We start from the raw sequence: 21,552 nt of genomic DNA, 5'->3' as shown, positions 1-21,552 counted from the left end.
AGCATATTATTAGTTTCAGAGGTAGAGTTCAGTGATTCATCAGTTGCATATAACACCCAGTGTTCATTGGTGAGCCTAAGGAGGGCTCGCCACCTAGTTATGCCATCCCCCTACCCATCTCTGTTCCAGCAACTCTCATAGTTGAGAGTCTCTTATGGTTGGTCTCTCTCTTTGGTGGTGTGGTGTTCTATTCATTATATAGTCACAGGAGTGCCTAGGAGATTGTTCTTGGGCAATAAGAAGCAACCCCTAGGAGCTGTTGAATTAAAGTGAATTGCTGGGCCACATTTTAGGTCTGGGTATCAAACTTAATGTGTCAGGGACCTGGACAAGGAAGGTCTCCAGTGTTAGTGTGCTAGGAAAGAGTCTTTAAGTATGACTAGAAGGGAAGAGTCACACTGAGCAGTAAATGCTGGAACTCACAAAACTTGAGTTGCTAGAAATCAGTAGCAAGCTATGGCAGACACTTGCAGTCTTGAATATTGTTCTACAATGCTCAATAATTGACTGTTGTCTTTGACACACAGGATACACATTTGAAACCTAAGGAGAGAGTCTATAAAACATAAGAGGAGTGCTCCAGAATTTAGGCAGGTTTTAAAAACACGAAGGGTAAATACTACAGATTCAAATAAAAAATTTCATAAAACAGTTTTCTTCACCTTTTGTTTAGGAAAAAAAAATCAAATTTGCAAAAAATATTTTCAAGTGAGACCAGGCACAGTATTTTTTTTTTAATTATGACATGAAGGTATCTTTCCTTAGAAACAACATCTTCTAGCATATGGAGGCCTGTGAAAGGCACATCTCTACAAAGAAATAGGGGTGTTAAATTTTCTGTCCATGTATTCTCATCTGACCTGCCTATTTGATTCATATTATCTGTATCTTCTCCTTAGATTATTAAAACGGGAAGAAAGTTTCACATTCATTCCTCGGTCCCGTGAAGAACTTCCAGACAACTTTCCAAAGGAAATCCCTGGAATCTGCTATTTCCTGGAGGTAAGGACTGGTCCTAAGCAGCCAAAGCCTTCTCTTTCTTCCTCGAGAATAAAAAAAGTTTCCTACAACATTGGCACCATGTTCCTCCGGGAGACAAGCCTCTGAGACCTACTGCAGATCAAAGACTCCTCCAAAAAGCACAAGCCCGAACATGGGTCATGACTGGAGAGTGGAAAGAGGTGGTTTCTCTTTCACTACCTTGCTGAGAACAAGCAGCAGAATTTCTGTGTTATGTTAGGCAATAATCCTAGAAAAAGGTGGATGATGACTGAAAAAAAAAAAAAAAAGAGAGAGAGAGAGGTGAGGATAATAAGATGTGTCCATCCATGTAAGTGTTTTTTGGTCATATATATATTATATATATTTTAAGTACGGGCCCCCTTTCAAAACTAACCAATAAATAGATTCTGTGTTTTCTTGTTTGTCACACATACAGGTATTTTTTCCCATATATCTCTATCACTTTTGAGAGCCAGTTTTGATGATATATTCCTACATTTAATGAGTTGGTATGTGAGGAATATTTTCTAATTTTGTTTTTTTGAACAGACATTTCATACATACATCATGGCAGTGTGGTCAACTTCCCAGCAGAAAGAACTGTAACTCAGCAAAATATTTTAGGGATATTACCTATTTTTATACATCTCTCTTCTTCTAGATAATTACATTTCACACAACATTACTCGATTTTCAGAATCTGCTACTGTGTAGTTGGTATATTATGTAACTGTAACCTATTAATCAAATATAGCTTCACTTATTTAGACAGATTAGTGCTTGGACTGAGAATACATATAACCAAGGACTTCAGATGCTGAGAAAGCATTGTATGTCTGCTTAGTAAATATATCCTTTAGATTTAATTAATGTAGCATGGAATGCAAAGGAAATAGAATTTCCTAATAACAGATTTATCTGTAACAAGGATTACAGAAAGGTCTTATTGCCATCTTCTAACAAATGTCATTTAAAATGAAATGTTTTGCTACAGTGGACCCTTTTCAACTTAGCATTTATAAATAGGTAGCGTGTACAATGTACTCAACTATATTCTAATAAGCGGAATCCCCACTATATTATTACTCCTTCCCCTACCTTTCTACCTTCCCCACTGGATGCCTCCTAAGGGCTACCTGCCACTCTTGGGAGCAAATTCCTAGATGCTGTAGGACATTTTGCCAAGAATGTTGTTTCTTCTTGAAAAATAAGCAAGGATGGAGAAACCCTGTATTTTATGGCTTTGAGATTAAAAAAAAAAAGAAGAATTTTTCTTCTGCAGTTTGATTGATGGGGCTCTTAAATTCAGTGAATCACCTTCATGAACACAGAGGTAGGTCTAGCCTCCAGGCCCAGCCATTGCCATTGTGACAGATAGGCTTCGATCATATGTGGTGCTAAAATAAAGACCTGTTCCCACTAATTAGCACCACATGAAAATATTATCACAGATGCACCCTGAAATTAGGAGTACAGTACATCTAGAGTTTTCCTATTTTGGATCTAATATAAACCAAGTTTCTACTGAGGTTAATGAACTGGAAATATTTGTTTCCTTGAAACCTTGAAGTGGCTCTTTACTCCAGACAGTATGCTCATTGAGAGCTTATGTCTACTGAATGTAATAGAGTGATTTCTCCAGTCAGGCATTTTGGCTGCATTATGATTTGTTTGTAACATAACTCAGCTACAGAGCATATTAACTGGTGTCCAATGTAGTCTACGAGGTTTATTCATGTTTTTAAGTTCTCTAAGTGTGTAGCTAGAAAACATTTGTAGACATGCAAAGTATGTGTTATATAATAGTGACCACTCCTGTAATCGTTGAACTCTGTTTTCACCCCAAGGCTTATGAAGACACGAATGTAATACTTACTGTGCAGACAGGATCTAGACCATGAGCTCTCTGAATCCTTGCCAGTCGTTTCTCCTCCCTGGTCCTAGGTCTCTGTTTTTAACAACGTGGAGGCCAGAGGCCAGGGTGTTTATTTAAGTGGAGTTTTGTAGATTGAGGACAGGGTGCCTTCATGAGGATAGTTCCAAAAGAATTTCTTCAGGGGCCTTGGAGGTTAACCCACTTCCTTCACTGGGAACAAGGGGGCAGGTTTATAGTCAGTGTGGGCTTAACAAGCTGCGAGCCCCTAAGTCCTCTTGCTAAAAGCCGGCAACACTTTAACCATGTGCTCTGCACAGCACAGGGGCATGGACAGAGAACCCAGCTTCCTGAAGTCATTTATGCTTTTTCTGCACAGGAGCTTAGAGCTTATTATGATAAAGTAAATCAATAAACATTTTGGTGGTAAACAATGTGTTTTGTAACCATCAGGATTTCCAGTAATCATCCAATCTATTTCTCTGCTTTTTATAAAGATGTGTCTAAACAACTATTCTAAGTATATGATTATTCTTTCTATACTTAAGAATATCTGTGGGAAGCATATTTTAAAAGCATCATTGAAAAGCTACTTCATTATCCGGTAATTGGTGATAATGCCCAAGACACAAATTGTATATACATTCAATTTGTCAAAAGAATAACAAACTCTTAGCTTATATGGTTCTACTTAAAGAAGTAGCCATTTACATTGTCGCAAATATCACAATGAAAAATATACCAGAGATCTATTATATATCACAGGATGTAAACTACACTTTTCAAACAATGTAATCTAAATGTATCTTTGAAGCTGTAGTCTGTGACAATAGTCTAACCTGTTACCATTTTGCCAACCTATTACAGTTCATTATTAATTACCCTCTTGCTATGTGTTAGCAAGTTACTGCATAAAATGGCTGTTTATTCAAGCTGCACTCATAGAAGTTAGAAGCTGTGAAAAACTATTATACTTTTATTTGTCCTATGTAATACAGTCTACGTATCCTCCATTTAGGAAATGTGACTGCAACAATGGGTCATAGTTAGTACTTCATTTGACTAATATATGTACAGTATTCTTACCTAAAAATTACTGCAAACGTCATGCATTTTAGTATGGCAGATTAAAAAGAATGTAAATGGATGTCCTATTAGAAGTCAAGTGTTATTAAATTAGGGAAATGGCTTTAACCCACTCTAAAATGGATACATTCAAATATAATTTGGCACTTACATCTCCTCTAGATTAGTGTGCTTTGGGGTAACAAATTTGAAGAAGTCATTACATAACTAAGCATCAGTACCAGAGATCCACACTGACATCAGTATTATTTTGATAGAAAGAAAGTCATCATCATTTGCAAATAAATCTGTAATCCAACAAAGTCACAAACTCCCCATATGTATTCCAAACAGTGCACAGTATGTGCTTTGGTAATCTTAATAAACAGGTAACATTAGCCATAATAAAAAAAGAATAATTCTCAGTGCCATGATAATACATATCATTGGATCTCTCATCTATGTAGTATGGTATAGTGAGAGAAAGAAGATAAAGAAGATAAAGCTTCTATATAACAGGTGATTGTCTAAAACCTGCTTTGATATTCGTTTCTTCTACTTTAAATTATTTTGGATTTCCCTTTTAATATCTGACTCTCTGAAGTCCAATGAGCTGTGACCTATTGTGACTCTGAGACTGTCACTGAAACCTGAGACTTAGAGTGGGCCCATGGACTCAGCACTCCAAATAGGAGCTCTCATGGTCTCACACTTGGATCTCTTGTCCAGGGATAATAGTATCAGAGACACAGTGTTTTATTGTTAAAGTGCAAAGGGTGCCCTTCCAGGAAACAGAGCAAAACAAGGCAACAACTTATACAAAATTTCATTCACAAGAGCAGTAAGGTTTTTAATTTTGCAAAATGCTCCAAAGATTTCCAGCAATAAAGCAAAATTAAATTGATACATTCAAAAGGCAAAGCCTCAGAATTTGGTAAACTACCAACCTCTGTGTTTTATACAGAAATATTGCTACCTATTGAAATCACATAGTTGAGGTTTTGAGATACCAAGAAAGACCTTGAGATTATGATTGTCATTAAATCTATTTACTGAAGGCTCTTGGGAATCCCTATTTGCTGAGGACAAGTGTCATGGATCATCAGGAGAGAACAAAACTTGTAAACATAGGTTTCTGTCTTATCATGCATTTTATGCACTACTGAGCCCGTGCCCTGACCCTGTCTACTCCATGGTGTCACTGGAAACCATCTCATTCCTTCAAACCTGGCCTCAACAAACACTAGCACCTCTGAACCTAACATGGCCACTGCAAGAGGCAGACAGGAAGACCCACACAACCTCAGGCCCAAGTAACAAGGCACTTCTGAAGTGAACTAACCATTTTCAGTTGGTCTGGGGGCATTGCTAATGTCTGCAGCTTTTCCCTGTGCTTTTTCTTCCAAATACAGCCTGACTCCAAGCACTTGGTGTAACTTTACCAAAAATTCCTTCAAAATGAATTATATATGACTGAATAGGCTTTGGGTGACACAAGATGCCTTTTAGCCAAGAATACTGATAAACTAAGTCCAAGAACCAAGAACCAATCAATTGCAGCCTAGGTATTTCTATTATTAGAATATAGATCTTCAACTACAAAAATCATGTTATTTCAGAGGCTTCTATAAGCATATGTACCAGATAGAGATGGAAAAACATGGTACACAAGAGACTGAGTCATGAGGGTTAACATACGCCAGTCTGAATGATGATTCCTTATGGGTAGCTCTTGATATATACTTCAGTCACAAGCAGTTATAGATAGATAGATAGATAGATAGATAGATAGATAGATAGATAGTAGATAGAAAGATAGATAGATTGATAGATAGATCGATCTTGCCAGAATATACTGAGATAGTGTGCAAAATTCCTTCCTCACACTTGATTCAAACAACTGAAACCTAAGTATTTCTGTCCTGCTGCCTTTCTGTTTCCTTCCTTTGTTCCTTTTCCTTTCATATTTAAAAAAAGTCCATGATACGGCCAATCTTATGTTGTAAACTAGTTCCAGTTTTATAAAGTAATGAATCCTCTTTGTGGACAGGTGTAGGTATGTGTGCATGTGTGTGTTGCACGTAGATATTACATGATTCAAAGGAGTGACCTTTTGGAAGGACCTGGAATGCCGATAAGGAAGGTTTGCATTTTTATTTCCAATATGTTGTGACCAGAACACAACTTCAGTCAAGTCCTTCGTTGCCATCCCATCCTTATTAAGAAATGATCCTGTTCAATGGTTCAACTCATCAGCGTGGGATCATCTGGCTGCCCAAGTAAGAAGTACCTAGGAAGCTTTCAGAAATACAAATTACTGAGCTTTACACCTGCAGAGATTTGGATTCAGCAGGTGGCAGATATGGCCTAGGAATCTGTATTTAGAAAATCACTCTAGGTAATGAGAATATAAAGCCAGATTTGAGCTTCACTGAAGAGTTCTCAAATAATCTCAATTACCAGGAATAAATAAAGGTGACTAAGAGAGCAGTCTATTATTTCATTTGTAGTTATTTTGAAAAGCTAAGTATTCTGGGCTTTGTAGCATTATTTCTTTCACAAGTTTTAATTTTAGCTTTGGTCTCAAATTTACAGTCTGCTTTTTAAGCAGGAGACTTCAAACTTAGAAACAAAAGTCAAAACTAATAAGCCTGAGGAATGATTATTGCTCACTATAGGGCTATTAGGCACAGTAGACCTGGTACCATTTTCTTAGTTACCACCTGAGCTGTGCAGTATATCACAGTAGATGCTGGTCCACACCACCAAGCTATAAACTACAAACTTTTGGACTACAAAAAACTATAAACGTTTTTGTTTTGGAGAAACAAATATCAAAGTGACAACATGATTTCTGAACGCTTTGATTTTTATGTCATAAAAAATCACCAACTTAATACTTAGTATCACTCTGTACTTTTCACATTGAATTGTGCATTCATCTAAAAATAATTTCCTAGCAATACTTTATAACAACCTTTCAAGCAATAATTTAAGCCATGGTATGATACCATATGAAACCTGCACTTCTGTGCACTTCATAGCACCTTTAGGGAAATAGAGACATGTTTTATACAAGCAATAATATGGCTGGTGTGGACTTTCAAAAGATATTCGTGATTCTATTACAGCAAAATAAGAAGCAAGTAATAATTTAGGTAAAAATTATCTGAGCAAATAACATGGGTTCATCTGTCTCAGAAGCCATTCATTTGCACACATGCTATAAAGTAATAGACTCCTATCACATTATTTCTGTTGTATAATTTTTTTATTTATTTATGATAGTCACAGAGAGAGAGAGAGAGAGAGAGAGGCAGAGACATAGGCAGAGGGAGAAGCAGGCTCCATGCACCGGGAGCCCGACGTGGGATTCGATCCTGGGTCTCCAGGATCGTGCCCTGGGCCAAAGGCAGGCGCTAAACCACTGCAACACCCAGGGATCCCATGTTGTATAATTTTTAAAATAACCTATCACAATATGATTTCTGTTCCTCCCAAGAGACCTGTGTATGTAAAGTTGCCCAGACTTTCAGGTCTTTGTAGAATATGATAGTGAGGAGTAGTTAAGGATGGATAAATGAGTAAAGTAGAGCATAGGTTGGATGAGTTGATTGAGAATTTAGGCTTTGCAAAAATACAGATGGATCTTGGGACAGGTTAATTCGAATTCTTGGTTTGATAAGCATTCGAAGATGAAAGATTAAAGATAAAAAGAGCTCATTACTACTGTTTTCTGTGATGGCAAATGTTTAGTAAATATAATAGTATTTTGGCTCCAGAATATGATTGATTGGATGTCATCTGTAGTATAATTAATAAACATCTGAAAATGATTATGTAGCCTTATTGAAGATAACCTGCCCTTCTCAGCTGTTTTTATGATAGCACTAAAGACTATATATTTCAAAATGAGTAATTAATATTTTTAGTATTAAAATGTAATTTTTATTTTTTAAATGTAATTTTAATCAAATATGGCATAGTCAATAATCAGTCAGATAATTTAATAGTTAAATTATCCCTCCATCATGTAGCATAACATAGTAGGATTACACTCAAGGCAATTGGTAAATTTATGTTACAATGAGGAACTTCTAAACCTTGGGTTATTATTTAGCAAAGTCATATAAATTTAGGATCCATTCCTAAAACTCTAAATAAGATTACAGCTCCTATTATTGCCTCCCTGGGCAAACTCTCTACTAATCATGAATCTGAATACAATTGGAATGGTGGCTGGGCTTGCTGCTAGTTTACCTTCTTAATAACCATTGCAAAAGTGAAGGTAACATCCTTCTTCTCACAACTTAGAAAATCCCCTTATAAAAATGCAGCAGGACTGTTGATTTCCTGAGAAAGTTTTTGATAATTATCTTTTTGCATATCATTGGATGCTTAATTCATAAAAAACATGCTTTTGACTGTTAATAAATAATGAAAAATACTTAATTTGAACCTATTATAGTGAATTTATCCTTTCAGTTAATTCATCTAGCTGGTGATCAGATCATTCAAAATATTAGACTTACGTACTGTTGCATATTCTCTGAATGCAGAAAACAGAATAGCAGGCCTAAGTCACAGCTTGTTTCTGATTCTTTTGACACATAGTTTAAAAAGAAGGGAATCAGTTCACAATTCAACCTTCTTCTGTGGCCTTTTCATTATTTGGAGATAAAAAAGGGATTCTACTAAATATATTTTTACTGTGGTCTATTAAATGTAATTAAATATAAGTAGGACTGTAATGCATTAATTGGAGTAAAATCAGAAACGTATAAAACTACTTCTTCACACCACCTCACTTTTGAAAGATAAGCTTATTTTGCTGCTTGGCAGTTATGCATCAGACTCAAGACCCAGGGCCAGATGGAGAGGATGGGATGCACAAGAGCTTTAGGAGAGATGAAGCAAAAAGGTTTAATTTTTTTCTGCATGAAGGTATAGTTACTCGTAAAGGAGAGGCAATTTCCATAAGAGATACATGTGGTTTAATGAAAGCCAGATGACTTATTTGACTGCTGGTCATTCTTATTTCAGAAAGGAAAGAGGAAAACAAAATCCTTTTCAGTTTTCTTAGGAGGTGGGTCTGCCTCTCAGCAGCCGCACATTTCAGTGAAACTGGGATTAGAACCTCACAGGGCTATAAATAGAAACTCTCTGAAGGTGGCTGATAGCACTAGTCTTGGTTACCATGATGAAGGTAAATGAAGGTGTCAGAACATCTGGACTGAAGGAACAAAGAAAACCACATAGCAGCTCTGCCATATGTCACAGAACAGCCTGCTAAAATTAGGGTGCAAGTGATATTAAAATATTTTTCCCCTTGATAACATGTCTGACTGAGCAAACGCGCAGTAAGAAGAACACAATTTTATTTTATACATCCTTTTTGTGTGTGTTCTGACATTATAGAAACAATATCTTTCCCTCGTTGGGAAATCTAATCACAAAGAATGAGAAATACCCTGTGTTCTAAATCATTTTTGGAGCTATACTCTATTCCATATTCTTCTTCACAGTATTCTCGCATTGGGCTTTGGCTGCTAGCAAAACAAGTGCTCGACCTTAGATAGAAGCCTGCCTTTTTTTTAAAAAGATTTTATTATTTATTTATTCATGAGACACACACAGAGAGGCGGGACATAGGCAGAGGGAGAAGCAGGCTTCCTGTGGGGAACCCAATGTGGGACTCGATCACAACCTGAGCTGAAGGCAGATGCTCAACCACTGAGCCACCCAGGTGCCCCAATAGAAGTTTTTCTGACCCAAAGCCTGTCCTGCTCCTGCAGGGATGCTGCAGAGTTGGAGCTGGGGAGTCACACCAGCAGTTGGTGGTGTTCTGCCCAAAAGAAGAGGTACTATTGTCTGCCTTCCAAAATTAGAAGGGGCTAGGTAGCCTCTTATCCTCATTTAAATATGTCTCACTGATACGCAACTGGTTAATTCAGGCAGATTGCTTAGAACAGAAAAGTTTTAAGAGAGGAAACAAATCTGAATAGCTTTTAATCAGAATTACCAGCTAGAAAAAGAATTTAGGATGATAATTTATGTCTTGAAAGAGTCAACTTATATCCCCAAGTCAGAATACTAGACACTTCTGAAAGTTTTCTAAATGTATCAAGTTCTTCAGCACTAAGAAAGAAAAATAATTTTGTTGATGGATTCCTTAAGGCTTTATCCCCTGGAGATAACATATAATTATAAAACGCATTTAAATTATTTTTTTTTTCCTGGACAGCCCAGGTGGTTCAGCAGTTTAGCACCACCCTTGGCCCAGGGCGTGATCCTGGAGACCTGGGATCAAGGCCCACATCAGGCTCCCTGCATGGAGCCTGCTTCTCCCTCTGCCTGTGTCTCTGCCTCTCTCTCTGTGTGTCTCTAATGAATAAATAAATAAAATCTTTAAAAAATTTATTTTTTCCTCTATGTTTTCCATTTGTGGCAGAAAAGATAGAAAGGATGTCACAGAAAGACTGACAAATTGTGGCAGTAAGCCATGGTTTGCAAATTTGGCAACATTCTTTTACTTAAAATACTAAGCTGTTTTTAATGATATAAGGGATAAGAATAATAGTCAGTACTGTATTAAGACTTGTTCGCTTTAGAATTATTCATATCCATACTACTATTACTCTCATAATAAAACCTAAGTCAAAGCTAATTTATATTCAAATCATTTGAACAATAAATACAAATGTTCTACATCACCTCTGACTAACAAGAATCTATACATTTCTGTACCCAGTGAGACATCAAATCCTAGAACTGCTTTACTTTTATTGTCTCTCCTTAATGCTCAATATCGCTAACTTTCATGGCAGCAGGAGAAGATAGCTTTCTTCTAAGGAGAAAGGGGTGTTCTGGGTCAATATATTTATGTAAAACCACTTAAAACATCCTTTTTTTTTTTCCTACTTCTTCATTCAAATCTCCATGAAGTGAAGCCAAATATTAGAATGGCCAGATAGTTTATCAACAATATGAACCCCCCCTTCCAAATTTTATTGGTATAATTTATCATGTTGAAATTAAAGCCAAAGCTTGGCTTGAAGTCTCAGATGAATTGTTTTCATATTATTTGGCTAGAAAGAACTATCAGGAAAAGGTGAACTCTTATTTATGATAGATGTCATTCTAGCCAGGAAGAGATCAACAACCTAGATGACTGTATGACTATCCACACTAATTCAGGGAGGGGTTTTTAAAAATTCTTTAATTTTTGCTCTTGTTAGGCAAAGATAATTATTAGTGGATGACAGCCAAATTCTTCCTGTCTTTTTTATCTGTTTCAAATGTGTCACCAGGCATTTGTAAAGTCCATCCCTTTCTTTGTTATACCACTCAATGATCTGGAATAATGGATACTCACTGCTTTTTTTTTTTGATCCTTAAAAACACTTTATTCCCTATCTAAAAGAATTCTCCTACTAACATGCAAATGAGGAAGTATCCCATTTTATGACTATATGTGAAATACTTCGGCTGGATTCAACTAGATTGCAGGAGAAAAGACAGCAACAGGGAAGACGAAAAGAGACAAATCAAATTTTACCTACATTAAAATTATGTCTGTAGCCCAACCCCATTAACCCAGAAGACAGCTGAAAAAAAGATGAACTGATTATAGATTTTTAAATACAAAGTTCATATTTAACAGAATGTCTGAAAGTTCATCATGTCAAAACTTTGATAAACAAAAAACTAAAAATATGCTCATCAGAATGAATCTATTTAAAAGTACAAGAAGAACTTCTTGCCTTATAGATGCCCTACCCCTACCCCACCTCACCCTGGTACAGAATTTGTCTTCTGTTGGGAAAATGTGGTACTATGTCAGTATGTGTTGTATGTCCTCACTAAACACTAGTATCATCTTGATTATAATGAGAAACAGTGAAAGGGTCCAGTCTCAAGTGTGGCTGTAACTTGTGCATCAGTAGAATTTGGTACTGAGGGAGACTCTGGGCAAGCGTAAATTGCATGGCCTCTGTGTTGTATGCAGGAATAATCAGGTCCTCACAGGTGGCCAGTATCCTCAGCTTCTTTTTTACTTTTCATTCTTTCTTTTTTTCCCTTCCATCTCTTCTCTCCTTCCTACCTTCCTTCCTTCTTTTCTTTCTTTCTAGCTTTTATGACAGATGTGAAAATAGTGTTTCAGTATTTGGGTGGAGGCTTCTCTTTTTTTCTTGCACGTCACTGAGCACAGTGTGGCTTTAGGAGGTTAGGAACAGAAGGTGAACATTTAAACATAGATCATTTGGGGAGGGAAATGACAGAGATCATTGAGACATTGTCTTCTCAGTTAACAAATCAGGAGTTTAAAATACATATATGTTGTTCTTTTGCACTGAATTTGAACACTTTCTCAGGAAGTATCAGGGTCAGCCTTTTTGGACAACCTCCTATTTTTGCCCCTACAAAGATCTTCATTTAGAAAAATCTTCTCATTTTCAAATAGTAAGTTTTTACTTGGGTGCGCCACTCTGCTCATCATTGAAAGAGAAGATAGCATTTGTAAAGAGATTGCTTTTTAAAAACAACTTTCCAATAAGGCCAGTACATCCAATGCTACTTGATTTTACTGGCTCTTTATCTAGAGATAAATTACCTGTCCGGCTTCTTGTGTACCCCTCTGTAACTCAATTTGGCACAGTATGGTGTCTGGGCTTCTTTTTTGAGGGTATGAAAACATTTGCCATCAATTCTGTAAGTCTGCTGTATCGAACAAGCAATATACAATGTAGTCCCTATTTCTTAGCTCTCTGCCTTTGAGATCTTAGTGTGTATTCAGATAACTGTTTATAATCACAATTTCTACTTAGTCACCAGAATTAACTAATTACTATGCTTTTAAACACAAAAATACACAGGTTGGATCATTTACAAGTCCCAATAAAAAGCCTTTTTTTTTTTTTCGGGGAAAATTCAATCATTTCTAGCAAAGTACTTGATTCCTAAGGGAAAAGATGTGAATTATCTTATTTAAGAGAGTAAAAATGAGGAAGATATTATGCCCTTTCATTTTAGGTATCCCCAACACTATAATCATTTGAACAAGTATTGGATAAGATTTAAAGAATCTTTAATCCCTGAACTGAAAATATTTTTGGTTTTTTGGTAGTGTATTAGTAATATATTCAAACTACTTATCAAGTTTTCACCATGATATAAATTTGTATTCATTAACAGAAAATTATATAGAAATAATAGAGCTTTTTTCTTTCTAGAAATATATGCTTCTGTAAGTCAGATATCTTTGAATATTGGTTTACTTCTCATTTAGACTTTTTTTTTTAAATACATCTTGAGGATATTCTACTCTAATGAATTAGTCAGTCAGTCCAGGGAAGAGATATGAAAACTACAGAAAAATTAAAAACTTTAAAAGAGTACATTTCAATGTCAATTGACTTTTACTTATTTCACCTTGACTTGTGAAATTGTGAAGAAATAGGCCGCCACCATATAAATTGACACTTAGGAAAATATAAATTTCTTCCTGTGTCTTCCAGTGTTAAAAAAGCCTGTGCCTTGAAATAATACACAATATTGATACTTGTTCGGCTTCACTGTCTTTACCATTTTTATTTCTTTAGAGAAATATGTTTAATAATGACTGTAAAAATAGAAGAAATGTGGTTGAGGAACACAGAAGAAATTAAGATCAAATGTGAAGAGAGTCCTATTTTCTCCATTTTGTGTCATTCAGGCTGAATTGGCATCTAAGGCCCAGATTGGCAGCCTATCACTGTCTTCTTTAAGCATTTGAAGATAAGCAAAAATTATTCCAACCATGTGGACATTTATTTACACCATAATGGCAGGTTTTGATTACCATGAAAATCAGGTTAGGTTCATATTTTTAAAAAATGGTCCATGGGGAGAAAGACTTTCTGATTTTTCTTGGACGTGGATAAACAGCTTTTCCTGTATTTAAAAACAAAACAAAACAAAACAAACAAACAAAAACAAAAAAAAACCTTCCTGGGTGTTTGGCCTTGGAAAAACTCTGAAATTTTATGACATCTGCCTGCAACTACATTATAACTTTGGTAATCAAATGACAGAACTGTCTCATTATGCTTTTAAAACGTACCAATTAAGTGCATTCCAGAAATAATACATATCATTCTTCATTTCAAAATCAACCTACCTGAATTCTGACTCTTCAACTGTGAGTAGCCATTTTAGAAAACCAAAGGGTCTCATTTCCCAAAACCATACTGTAGATTAAAAAAACAAAAAACAAAAAACTTGCCTGTTCATTTCAATGTATAAGATAAATAGCCAGTACATTTCCATCAAACTTTCTGGCACTATATATATATAATCATCAATAGGTTTCCCAACTCAATAAAAATACATAGTTTATAATGTGCTAGGCCTTCATTTGCTTCCTCTGCATGGGGTAGTTTTTATGTAAGGAGATACCTGAATTATTTTAATACTTTGGCCAATTCATTTGCTGTGATTTCATGGGTCTAAATTTTTGATTTGGCTTGCAATGTAAATAGTATTGTACATCTGCTATTTTGCTATCGGATTATACTTTGTGAGTCATTTCTTTTAAATATCTAGTTATCACAATCTTGAATTACAATGTCATTAATAATACCAGGTCAATATACTAATATATCTGTAAGGCATGGTTAAATGCATATATTTTGAAATGTCAAGCTATTATTTTTAAAAGATGAATGCATCTCTTAAACCTGTACCATTCATTAAAAAGTTTCATTTGGTGTTTAATATTTTATTTTAAAATATTTTCCTTTATCTAGTAGTACAGGTTAAGAGAACCTTTTTTTTGAATGAAATGATAAAATATGCCTCGTTTCACTAGAATTTTAAGAATACTAGTACGTGTAAAAGTATATAAGCACTTACAAGATTATAAACATCCACTGTATCTTCTTTGGTTTTCATGTAACACGACTTTTTACTCATGTGATTATTTTTACTTGTAATTAACCTAAATCACACACAGTGTAAATAGCATGTTTCATTATGAAAAATGTCTTTGTATTTACAGACTGCAGAACAAGGTAAATTTCTATATGAAAAATGATTGATGAAAGCCCAGGATTCTTAAGAAACAAAGTGGAAATGACAGTTGTGTGTTATATTTTACATAATTCATTACAAAATTAAGTCATGCATTTATTTACCTTGTAAGTCCAAACAGTCACTTATAAAAATATTTAAATCAATAAATGATACCAAAAAAGTGGAGTCTGTCGATTCTTTTTAGCTTCTTCTTCCACACCATGAGTGACAATGATTAAAAATATGAACAAATGTTTTCAATGCATTATCATTATAGCTGCAGATGATGTTAATGCGACAACTATTATTTATTTTTATGGTAGGAAATCTCTTAATTCTCTTATTAAACCAAACAGTCCAGGTCACCACTTCTGTAGTTTTATGCACTCTGAAAATATGTCACACAGAAATGGCATGATTCACTTGTTTTATCGTCAGTTTGCTTCCCTGAAAGGACAGAGAAATGGGATCATTTTATTGTCATAAAATGTCAACTGAACACCCACTGGGTACTGGTCAGGGCCTCGCCTGGGAGATTATAGATGCTGCACATCCCTAAAAGAAGACCATTTTCATCCCATGTTCCTATATTTCTGCAGTAAATATACACAAAATCAAGTTATCTTTGTTACCTATTGGCCCTCTCCCCCATAACCATTAGGTCTTCTCAGCTGTACAAATCTATTTCTCGCTATTTCTGGCAGTTCCCAAGGGGATATCCACCCTTTGTCTACAGAGGTTTTCTCATCTTCTGCCCTTGTCTCCTGGTAGACATCTGCTGTTTCAAGGTCATGCCATGGAGAATTACTTTACTGACCCTGTAATACTGAGGAGGCAGAAAAAAGTAAAGGAGGTGTGTATACACACATGCGTGCGCACACACACACACACACACACACACACACAAGATAATTCCAATTAAAATTCCCTAGGAAATAGAAGAAAGTTACTGGGCTCATAGCAGGATGGGCAGTGCTAGCTCGGGCTGCACCTGCTGGGCCATGGGGCAGCAGTTCCTCCTTGGCAGGTTTCCTAGCCCCATGTTTGTAGGCTGAAGCACTGGCATGAACTCACAGGCGTTGTCAGTACAGGATTGTGTTTATCTTTGTTGTTAGACAAAATAATCCCCTTAGAACTCAGAAGGCTTCTAATCTATTTGCTTCTAGTCAGTGCCATCAGCCAGCATTCAAACTAAGGTTTTCTTCTGAGATAATGTTCTTAGTCTTGCCTTATGTCCTTTGTCCCCAGGATTGTCTCATAACATAATGGCAGCTATTTCAGTGTCACATCTTACCCGAGGGGAGGTGACACTCTTACCCCGATCTTTGCCATAGGCTGTCCCTTTGTCATACCGAGAAGTCTCATTGGATCTCACTCACTTCAGTCTTAATCTTTTTCTTACGGTTTCAGTTTTGTCTTTTCTTTCCTTTGTTCCATACAGAAGTCCTTAGCATTCTCTACATTTTGTGTGCAAACCACATGGGCCTGAGCTCATTTCCTTCTCTTCATCCCTTGCCAACTACGGTAAGATGCAGCCAACGTGCACTAATGGTGTGCCTCCCTACAACCACGTGTGCTGCACACTGAAGGCGGCTGACCTCCCTTCCCAGTTAACCACGGGGGACAGTTTTACTGGGCGTTTTGGTCACAAAAAGCACACGTCCTCCTCTTTTCAACCACACAGACCAGGTTGCCTCTACACCAGTACCACGGAGTTTAGGCGTCTGTTATGGCAGCACTTTGCATTATTGATTTGGAATGGAGAGGCTGAACTTACAGAGAAATCCAACCAGAGAGAGACCTCATGCAATGGTTATGTATTTCTCACTCATCTATCGGGACAGAAAGGTTCCAAGTTAGTGTAAAGCTATTTCATGCTGTCGTTCAGGGACCAGGCCCGGCAACAGGCACAGGCCACCTTTATTCACACACCTGCCTCTGCACTGAGTCCCATGGCCACTTCCACCTGCCAAAGAGGACTATGAAAGCACTCCAAATGTGGATCCAGGAAAACGATAAGGATTTTGATCAACACCTCACAGCTTCGGCCACAGTTATATTTTTAGCTTGAGATTTTTTTTTTTTTATTATCTTATTCTCAAAAAAACCTAAACCAACTCAGGCATAAGGCTATGACGCCCTATTTAAAACAGAGCTGGAATCTTTCGGAAACCATGCCTATGATATTTGCTATGAGGGTGTCTTGGTTCTCTAATTCTTGTGGACAGAGACATTCTAAATTTAATGATTAGTATCTGCCAACAATTCTTCCAAATAAAACATACTGACCAGACCACAGATTCTCACAAGGCTCCCAGATTCCTGTTCAGTGACCTCTACTGATCAGGAAGAGATTCCATTGCAAAATGTCATCATCACCATGATCAGATAAGAAGATGGAAGATGACACACATTCCTCAGGAGACAGAGCCCTTCCCATGTATGCATCTGATACATTGCAGAGTGCTAAAGGAGGATTTCCGATGTTAATTTAAATGGAATTACAATGACCAGAACAGACCAGTAAGAAACCTCTAATCACAACAGTGCAGTACAGATTTTGCACACTTTTGCTTTTTTCAGGTTTGGACCTCAAGTCCAGGTTATTATCCATTATGAACAGGCAATGCATATAAGATTTCAACTTTCAAGGTATGGAAGTTATGTAGAAGCACTTTACCAAATTTTGATCACACTGTATGCCTTCTACTTGAAAGTTATAGCTACCAAAGTATGTGCAGAGAAGCACAAGTTATTAGTTAAGTGTGTGATATTTGGGATTATACAGACCTGGGACCAATCCCAGTCATGCAACTTATTAGCTAAGGAAATGATAGGAAAACACTCCTGTCCAATTTGACAATTGTGCTTCTGTCAGCCTACATTTCCACAGAAGGAAAACTCTCTGCCTGCCCCTCTGGCTAAACCCCAACGTGAGACCAGCATGAGTCGTCCCTCTTTAAAGACAAGATGAAGCTCTTTTAGAAGAGCTTTATTAATTTCCTTATTGTCATATAATTTATGTGATGCTCTTACTTCAAAGAAGGCATTGCCTTTCGTTTTTTTTAAATATTCTTTGATGATGGATCCCTGACTAATAAGACTTTTATTTCTCCATGCAGATGATTGAGAGGCCAATTCAAAATCACATACAAAGAACAGGGAAGTATCTGTTGATTTCAAGTGAGCTGAGTGCAAACCTCTTTTAACATTAGTGAATGATTCAGATGACTGCTTAGGTTTGTTGTTGTTGTAACAAAGAGCTAACTATGCAAGACTAGACCAATTACATTTCCTTTCAATGGCTGCAGTTACAATGTTGGCTGTATTTAAATAATAATATCCAAGATTTATTTATGTGGTACCGTCAATGCAACCAAGTCAGTGCTGGGTTAGCAGGAAGTTACTTGGAGTAAATTCATCAGAATGCAGTTGTACCTTAGTGCTTCTATCTACCCTATCTTATTTGGATCTACCTCTTAATCAAAATTTAAATGTGTTATTCTACACATCCTCTCCCTATGTTCTTGGCTGTGATATATTCATGCATTTGTGCTGAATGAATGCTAAATATCTCTTTCTTCAATGATATTAAATCTGGCACAGAATATCCCAGTGAACCTTAAGAAGAGTTGAGGTGAATAAGCCTGATTATTTGCATGCGCCGATTTATCTGAAGAAATTGATTCATATACTTAAGAGAAAGAGGAGATGTAGATGCGCTCTGAGGGGAAAGGCTGGTGAACACTGGAAAATGAGAAGCAACAGGTTATCTGCTCCCCAGCGTGGCCCCAGGGAGTTAAGTGTGAGCTCATACAGGAAGAAGCCCCACAAATGTTAAGGAGTCGTTCTGCTCAGAACCCATGAGGTACTGGACCACAAGGAGTGCTGCTTCAAAGTCTAGGTGATGAAGTTGACAGAGGTGGAGGAAGGAAAACCCTCCCCATCTTACCTATAAAGACCTCTTAAACTGTATCAGAAAGGATTTAAGCTAAAAAATGTCACCGAGTCTATAGAAATGAGTTTATATAAGATACATCCGTGGCATATACATAATTCAATAGTACACATAGCACGTGTTTGCTGTCACCAAATCCTGAAGTATCTGCCTTAGATACTTCTCCTCCACCCCAACCTAAAGCATCTCTGTTCTTGGCCTTACAGATTCTGAACATGCAATCATTTCTTATCTAGACCAGTCCTTCACAAGCACTGGTCCTGGTGCAACACTGGTCTCTAAGAACTTTTCTTTGTTTATGAAAAAAAGAAGAAAAAAAAAGGAAAAACTTCATGAAACTAAGTCAATTGATTCAAGAAACTTTTCAATTTGAGATTAATAGAAAACTAGCTGTATTGAGAGGTACTGATGACAATAGGTGGTTTTGTGGGTGTCCCTGGTTTGCTTTTATTTTCAAGAATACTCACCTTTTGCCCTGACCTGCCCACAGAACATATATTCATTTTTCAGAGTGGACATTCTCATGCCATCTCTTATGAAATTTTCCGTAACTGCTCCCCTATGCCTTTTACTGCCACAGTGGGGGTACTACTGGAATGAGGTTATACCTGCCTTAGAAATCTAAAACAGAAGAAAACCATTATGTTTTAATAACCAATAATTAAAAAGCAAGTTCTTTCTGTCTTCTTAGATATACTGGCAAGTAACAAAAATTCAACTCAGTGGGTGAGTTTGTTTTTTTGTTGTTGTTGTTTTTTAAGGTAAATGAACCATATTGGCTCATGAAAACAAGAGTTTGGATGTGGCAAACGGACTGCATTTATGTTTGATTCCATCTTCCCTTGTATACTGGCTTGGTCTTCAGACTGGCTTCCCTCATGGAAATAAAATGGCTTTGGTAGTACTTTGTTCAATCATTTAAAGAAGAGAAAATCCTTTCTCTCCCTCTCCATAATGATCTGTATAGATGTAAAGCCTGAAACAAATCCCAAGTAATTACTTTCACGTGAAGAATACTGTGCTCTCACTGTCCTTTAAACCCACCATGGTTTAAAGTGGGAGATTATATACAGTTAGCTTACGGCTGGCTATAAGGAACATCTTTTGATTGACTTTTATCCAATGGGGAAGGGGTGGAGTGGATGGAGGAGGTAGCCATAATGAAACAAAATATCTCATGGTTGTTTAGTCTCCTTATGGACCATCCAGAATATGCAGCCTATTGTACACCCCTGGTATCCTGGTGTAACCAATTCAATATATTAGAGACATTTGCATTTGCATTTTCAAAATAGGAATCAACTGCACAGGAGAGATGTTGTATAGCAGCTAACATTTCAGGATGCAGGATAGTATCCAATGTTCTTTAAATCACATCATGTAAGTAGCCTTCTGCTCTGTGCATACACAAGGTCACCTCTGTGAGCAGACATTATATAATGTGAGGTTTACTGTCACTGCTAAATCATACCACTTTTAAATTATTAACTGCATTGAGGACAGGGACTTTGGGATAGAGCTTACCATGTGAAGGGCTATTAAAATCTTAATCTAAACAGATTTTTTAAAAGGTTCTCTTCCTTCCTTCTGTTCATCATCTTTCACCTGGAAGAAGTCCTGCACGCTCTCTCTGCGGGGGGGGGAAGAGGGGGGGGTCATGTTCAGAAGGATACTGAGCTTGTGGGAACAGCTGTCTCCTGTCTCGATATGACCAGAGGGCTAAGTTTTCTCAGGATCACAGGTGGAGCACTTCATTATCAAGATGCCTTATTAAGATAATGTAGCTCTGAGCTTATTAGTGCTAATGTGAGAGAGTGAGAAGTGATTGAAATGCTTAATATTAACACTTTCAAATATAGAACAAGCTTTTCAGCCAGTAAGATGAAGTGAAATCTTCAAAGAGCCTCTGCTGTTCTCCCTGCTTATGCACAATTGATCAAAACTCCCAAGTAGGAAATGTTTAAATGGCCAACTCATCTGCCCCCTACCTCTCTAGTCAGGATTACTCAACCCGCTAGGTATCATCACAGTGGCCCCAGATGTGGGCCTCCAGCAGAAGCTGACAAAACCCCCCACCCTCACCAGTCCATTCCTGTACATCTTTATACTTGGGAGGGAGGGGCTTCTTTAGGACCAGTCTACTTTTTTCACCTGAGTAAATTCTCTTCTAAAGTTTCCCAGATGACAAAGGACTACAGTTATTAGTAAATCTGGACTATGTGCTAGGTCGCATTGTATATTCTTTAATTTGCTTATTCTCATAGCAACCTTACCAGGTAAGCATTATTGTCATATATATATAGAGAGAAAGACAATGGGCAACATTTCCAAAATAACTTGATAAGTTATACAGCTAGCCATCAGATTTAGTGCCCTTCCCTGTATTTCTCCAGGATTTACAGGACATTGTTTTTCTTTTTTACATTTTTCTTCATCTGAAAATCAGCTTCAATTTTCTTCACCTTACATTACAGAGCCTACATTCTAGCACTTGAATGTTATATACTAGCTTATCATCACTCTTGGGGTTCTTCATTTTTTCATCAAGTAGTTACTGAACATAAACTGTGCCTGAAACTGTACTGGGTTCTGGGATCATCAT

General features: G+C 36.9%; 1 protein-coding gene across 5 annotated transcripts in view; it reads left to right on the top strand.

Annotated features, from left to right (window-relative positions):
• Positions 1-21,552, top strand: part of GUCY1A2 (guanylate cyclase 1 soluble subunit alpha 2) — a 428,883-nt gene that overhangs the window by 326,411 nt on the left and 80,920 nt on the right. For 3 of the 5 annotated variants that reach the window (XM_072821809.1, XM_072821808.1, XM_072821806.1), the window contains one exon: positions 900-15,178. In XM_072821809.1, the coding sequence (XP_072677910.1) occupies positions 900-1,107 (208 nt within the window). In that variant the 3' untranslated portion in view covers positions 1,108-15,178. Of the gene's footprint in view, positions 1-899; positions 15,179-21,552 lie in introns of those variants that run through there. The other 2 variants (XM_072821807.1, XR_012028569.1) reach the window with 2 other exon arrangements.

This window comes from Canis lupus, chromosome 3 (genome assembly GCF_048164855.1).
Source record: "Canis lupus baileyi chromosome 3, mCanLup2.hap1, whole genome shotgun sequence".
In the NCBI taxonomy this organism is placed as follows: Eukaryota; Metazoa; Chordata; class Mammalia; order Carnivora; family Canidae; genus Canis; species Canis lupus.
This window is presented reverse-complemented; position numbering and strand designations above follow the sequence as displayed.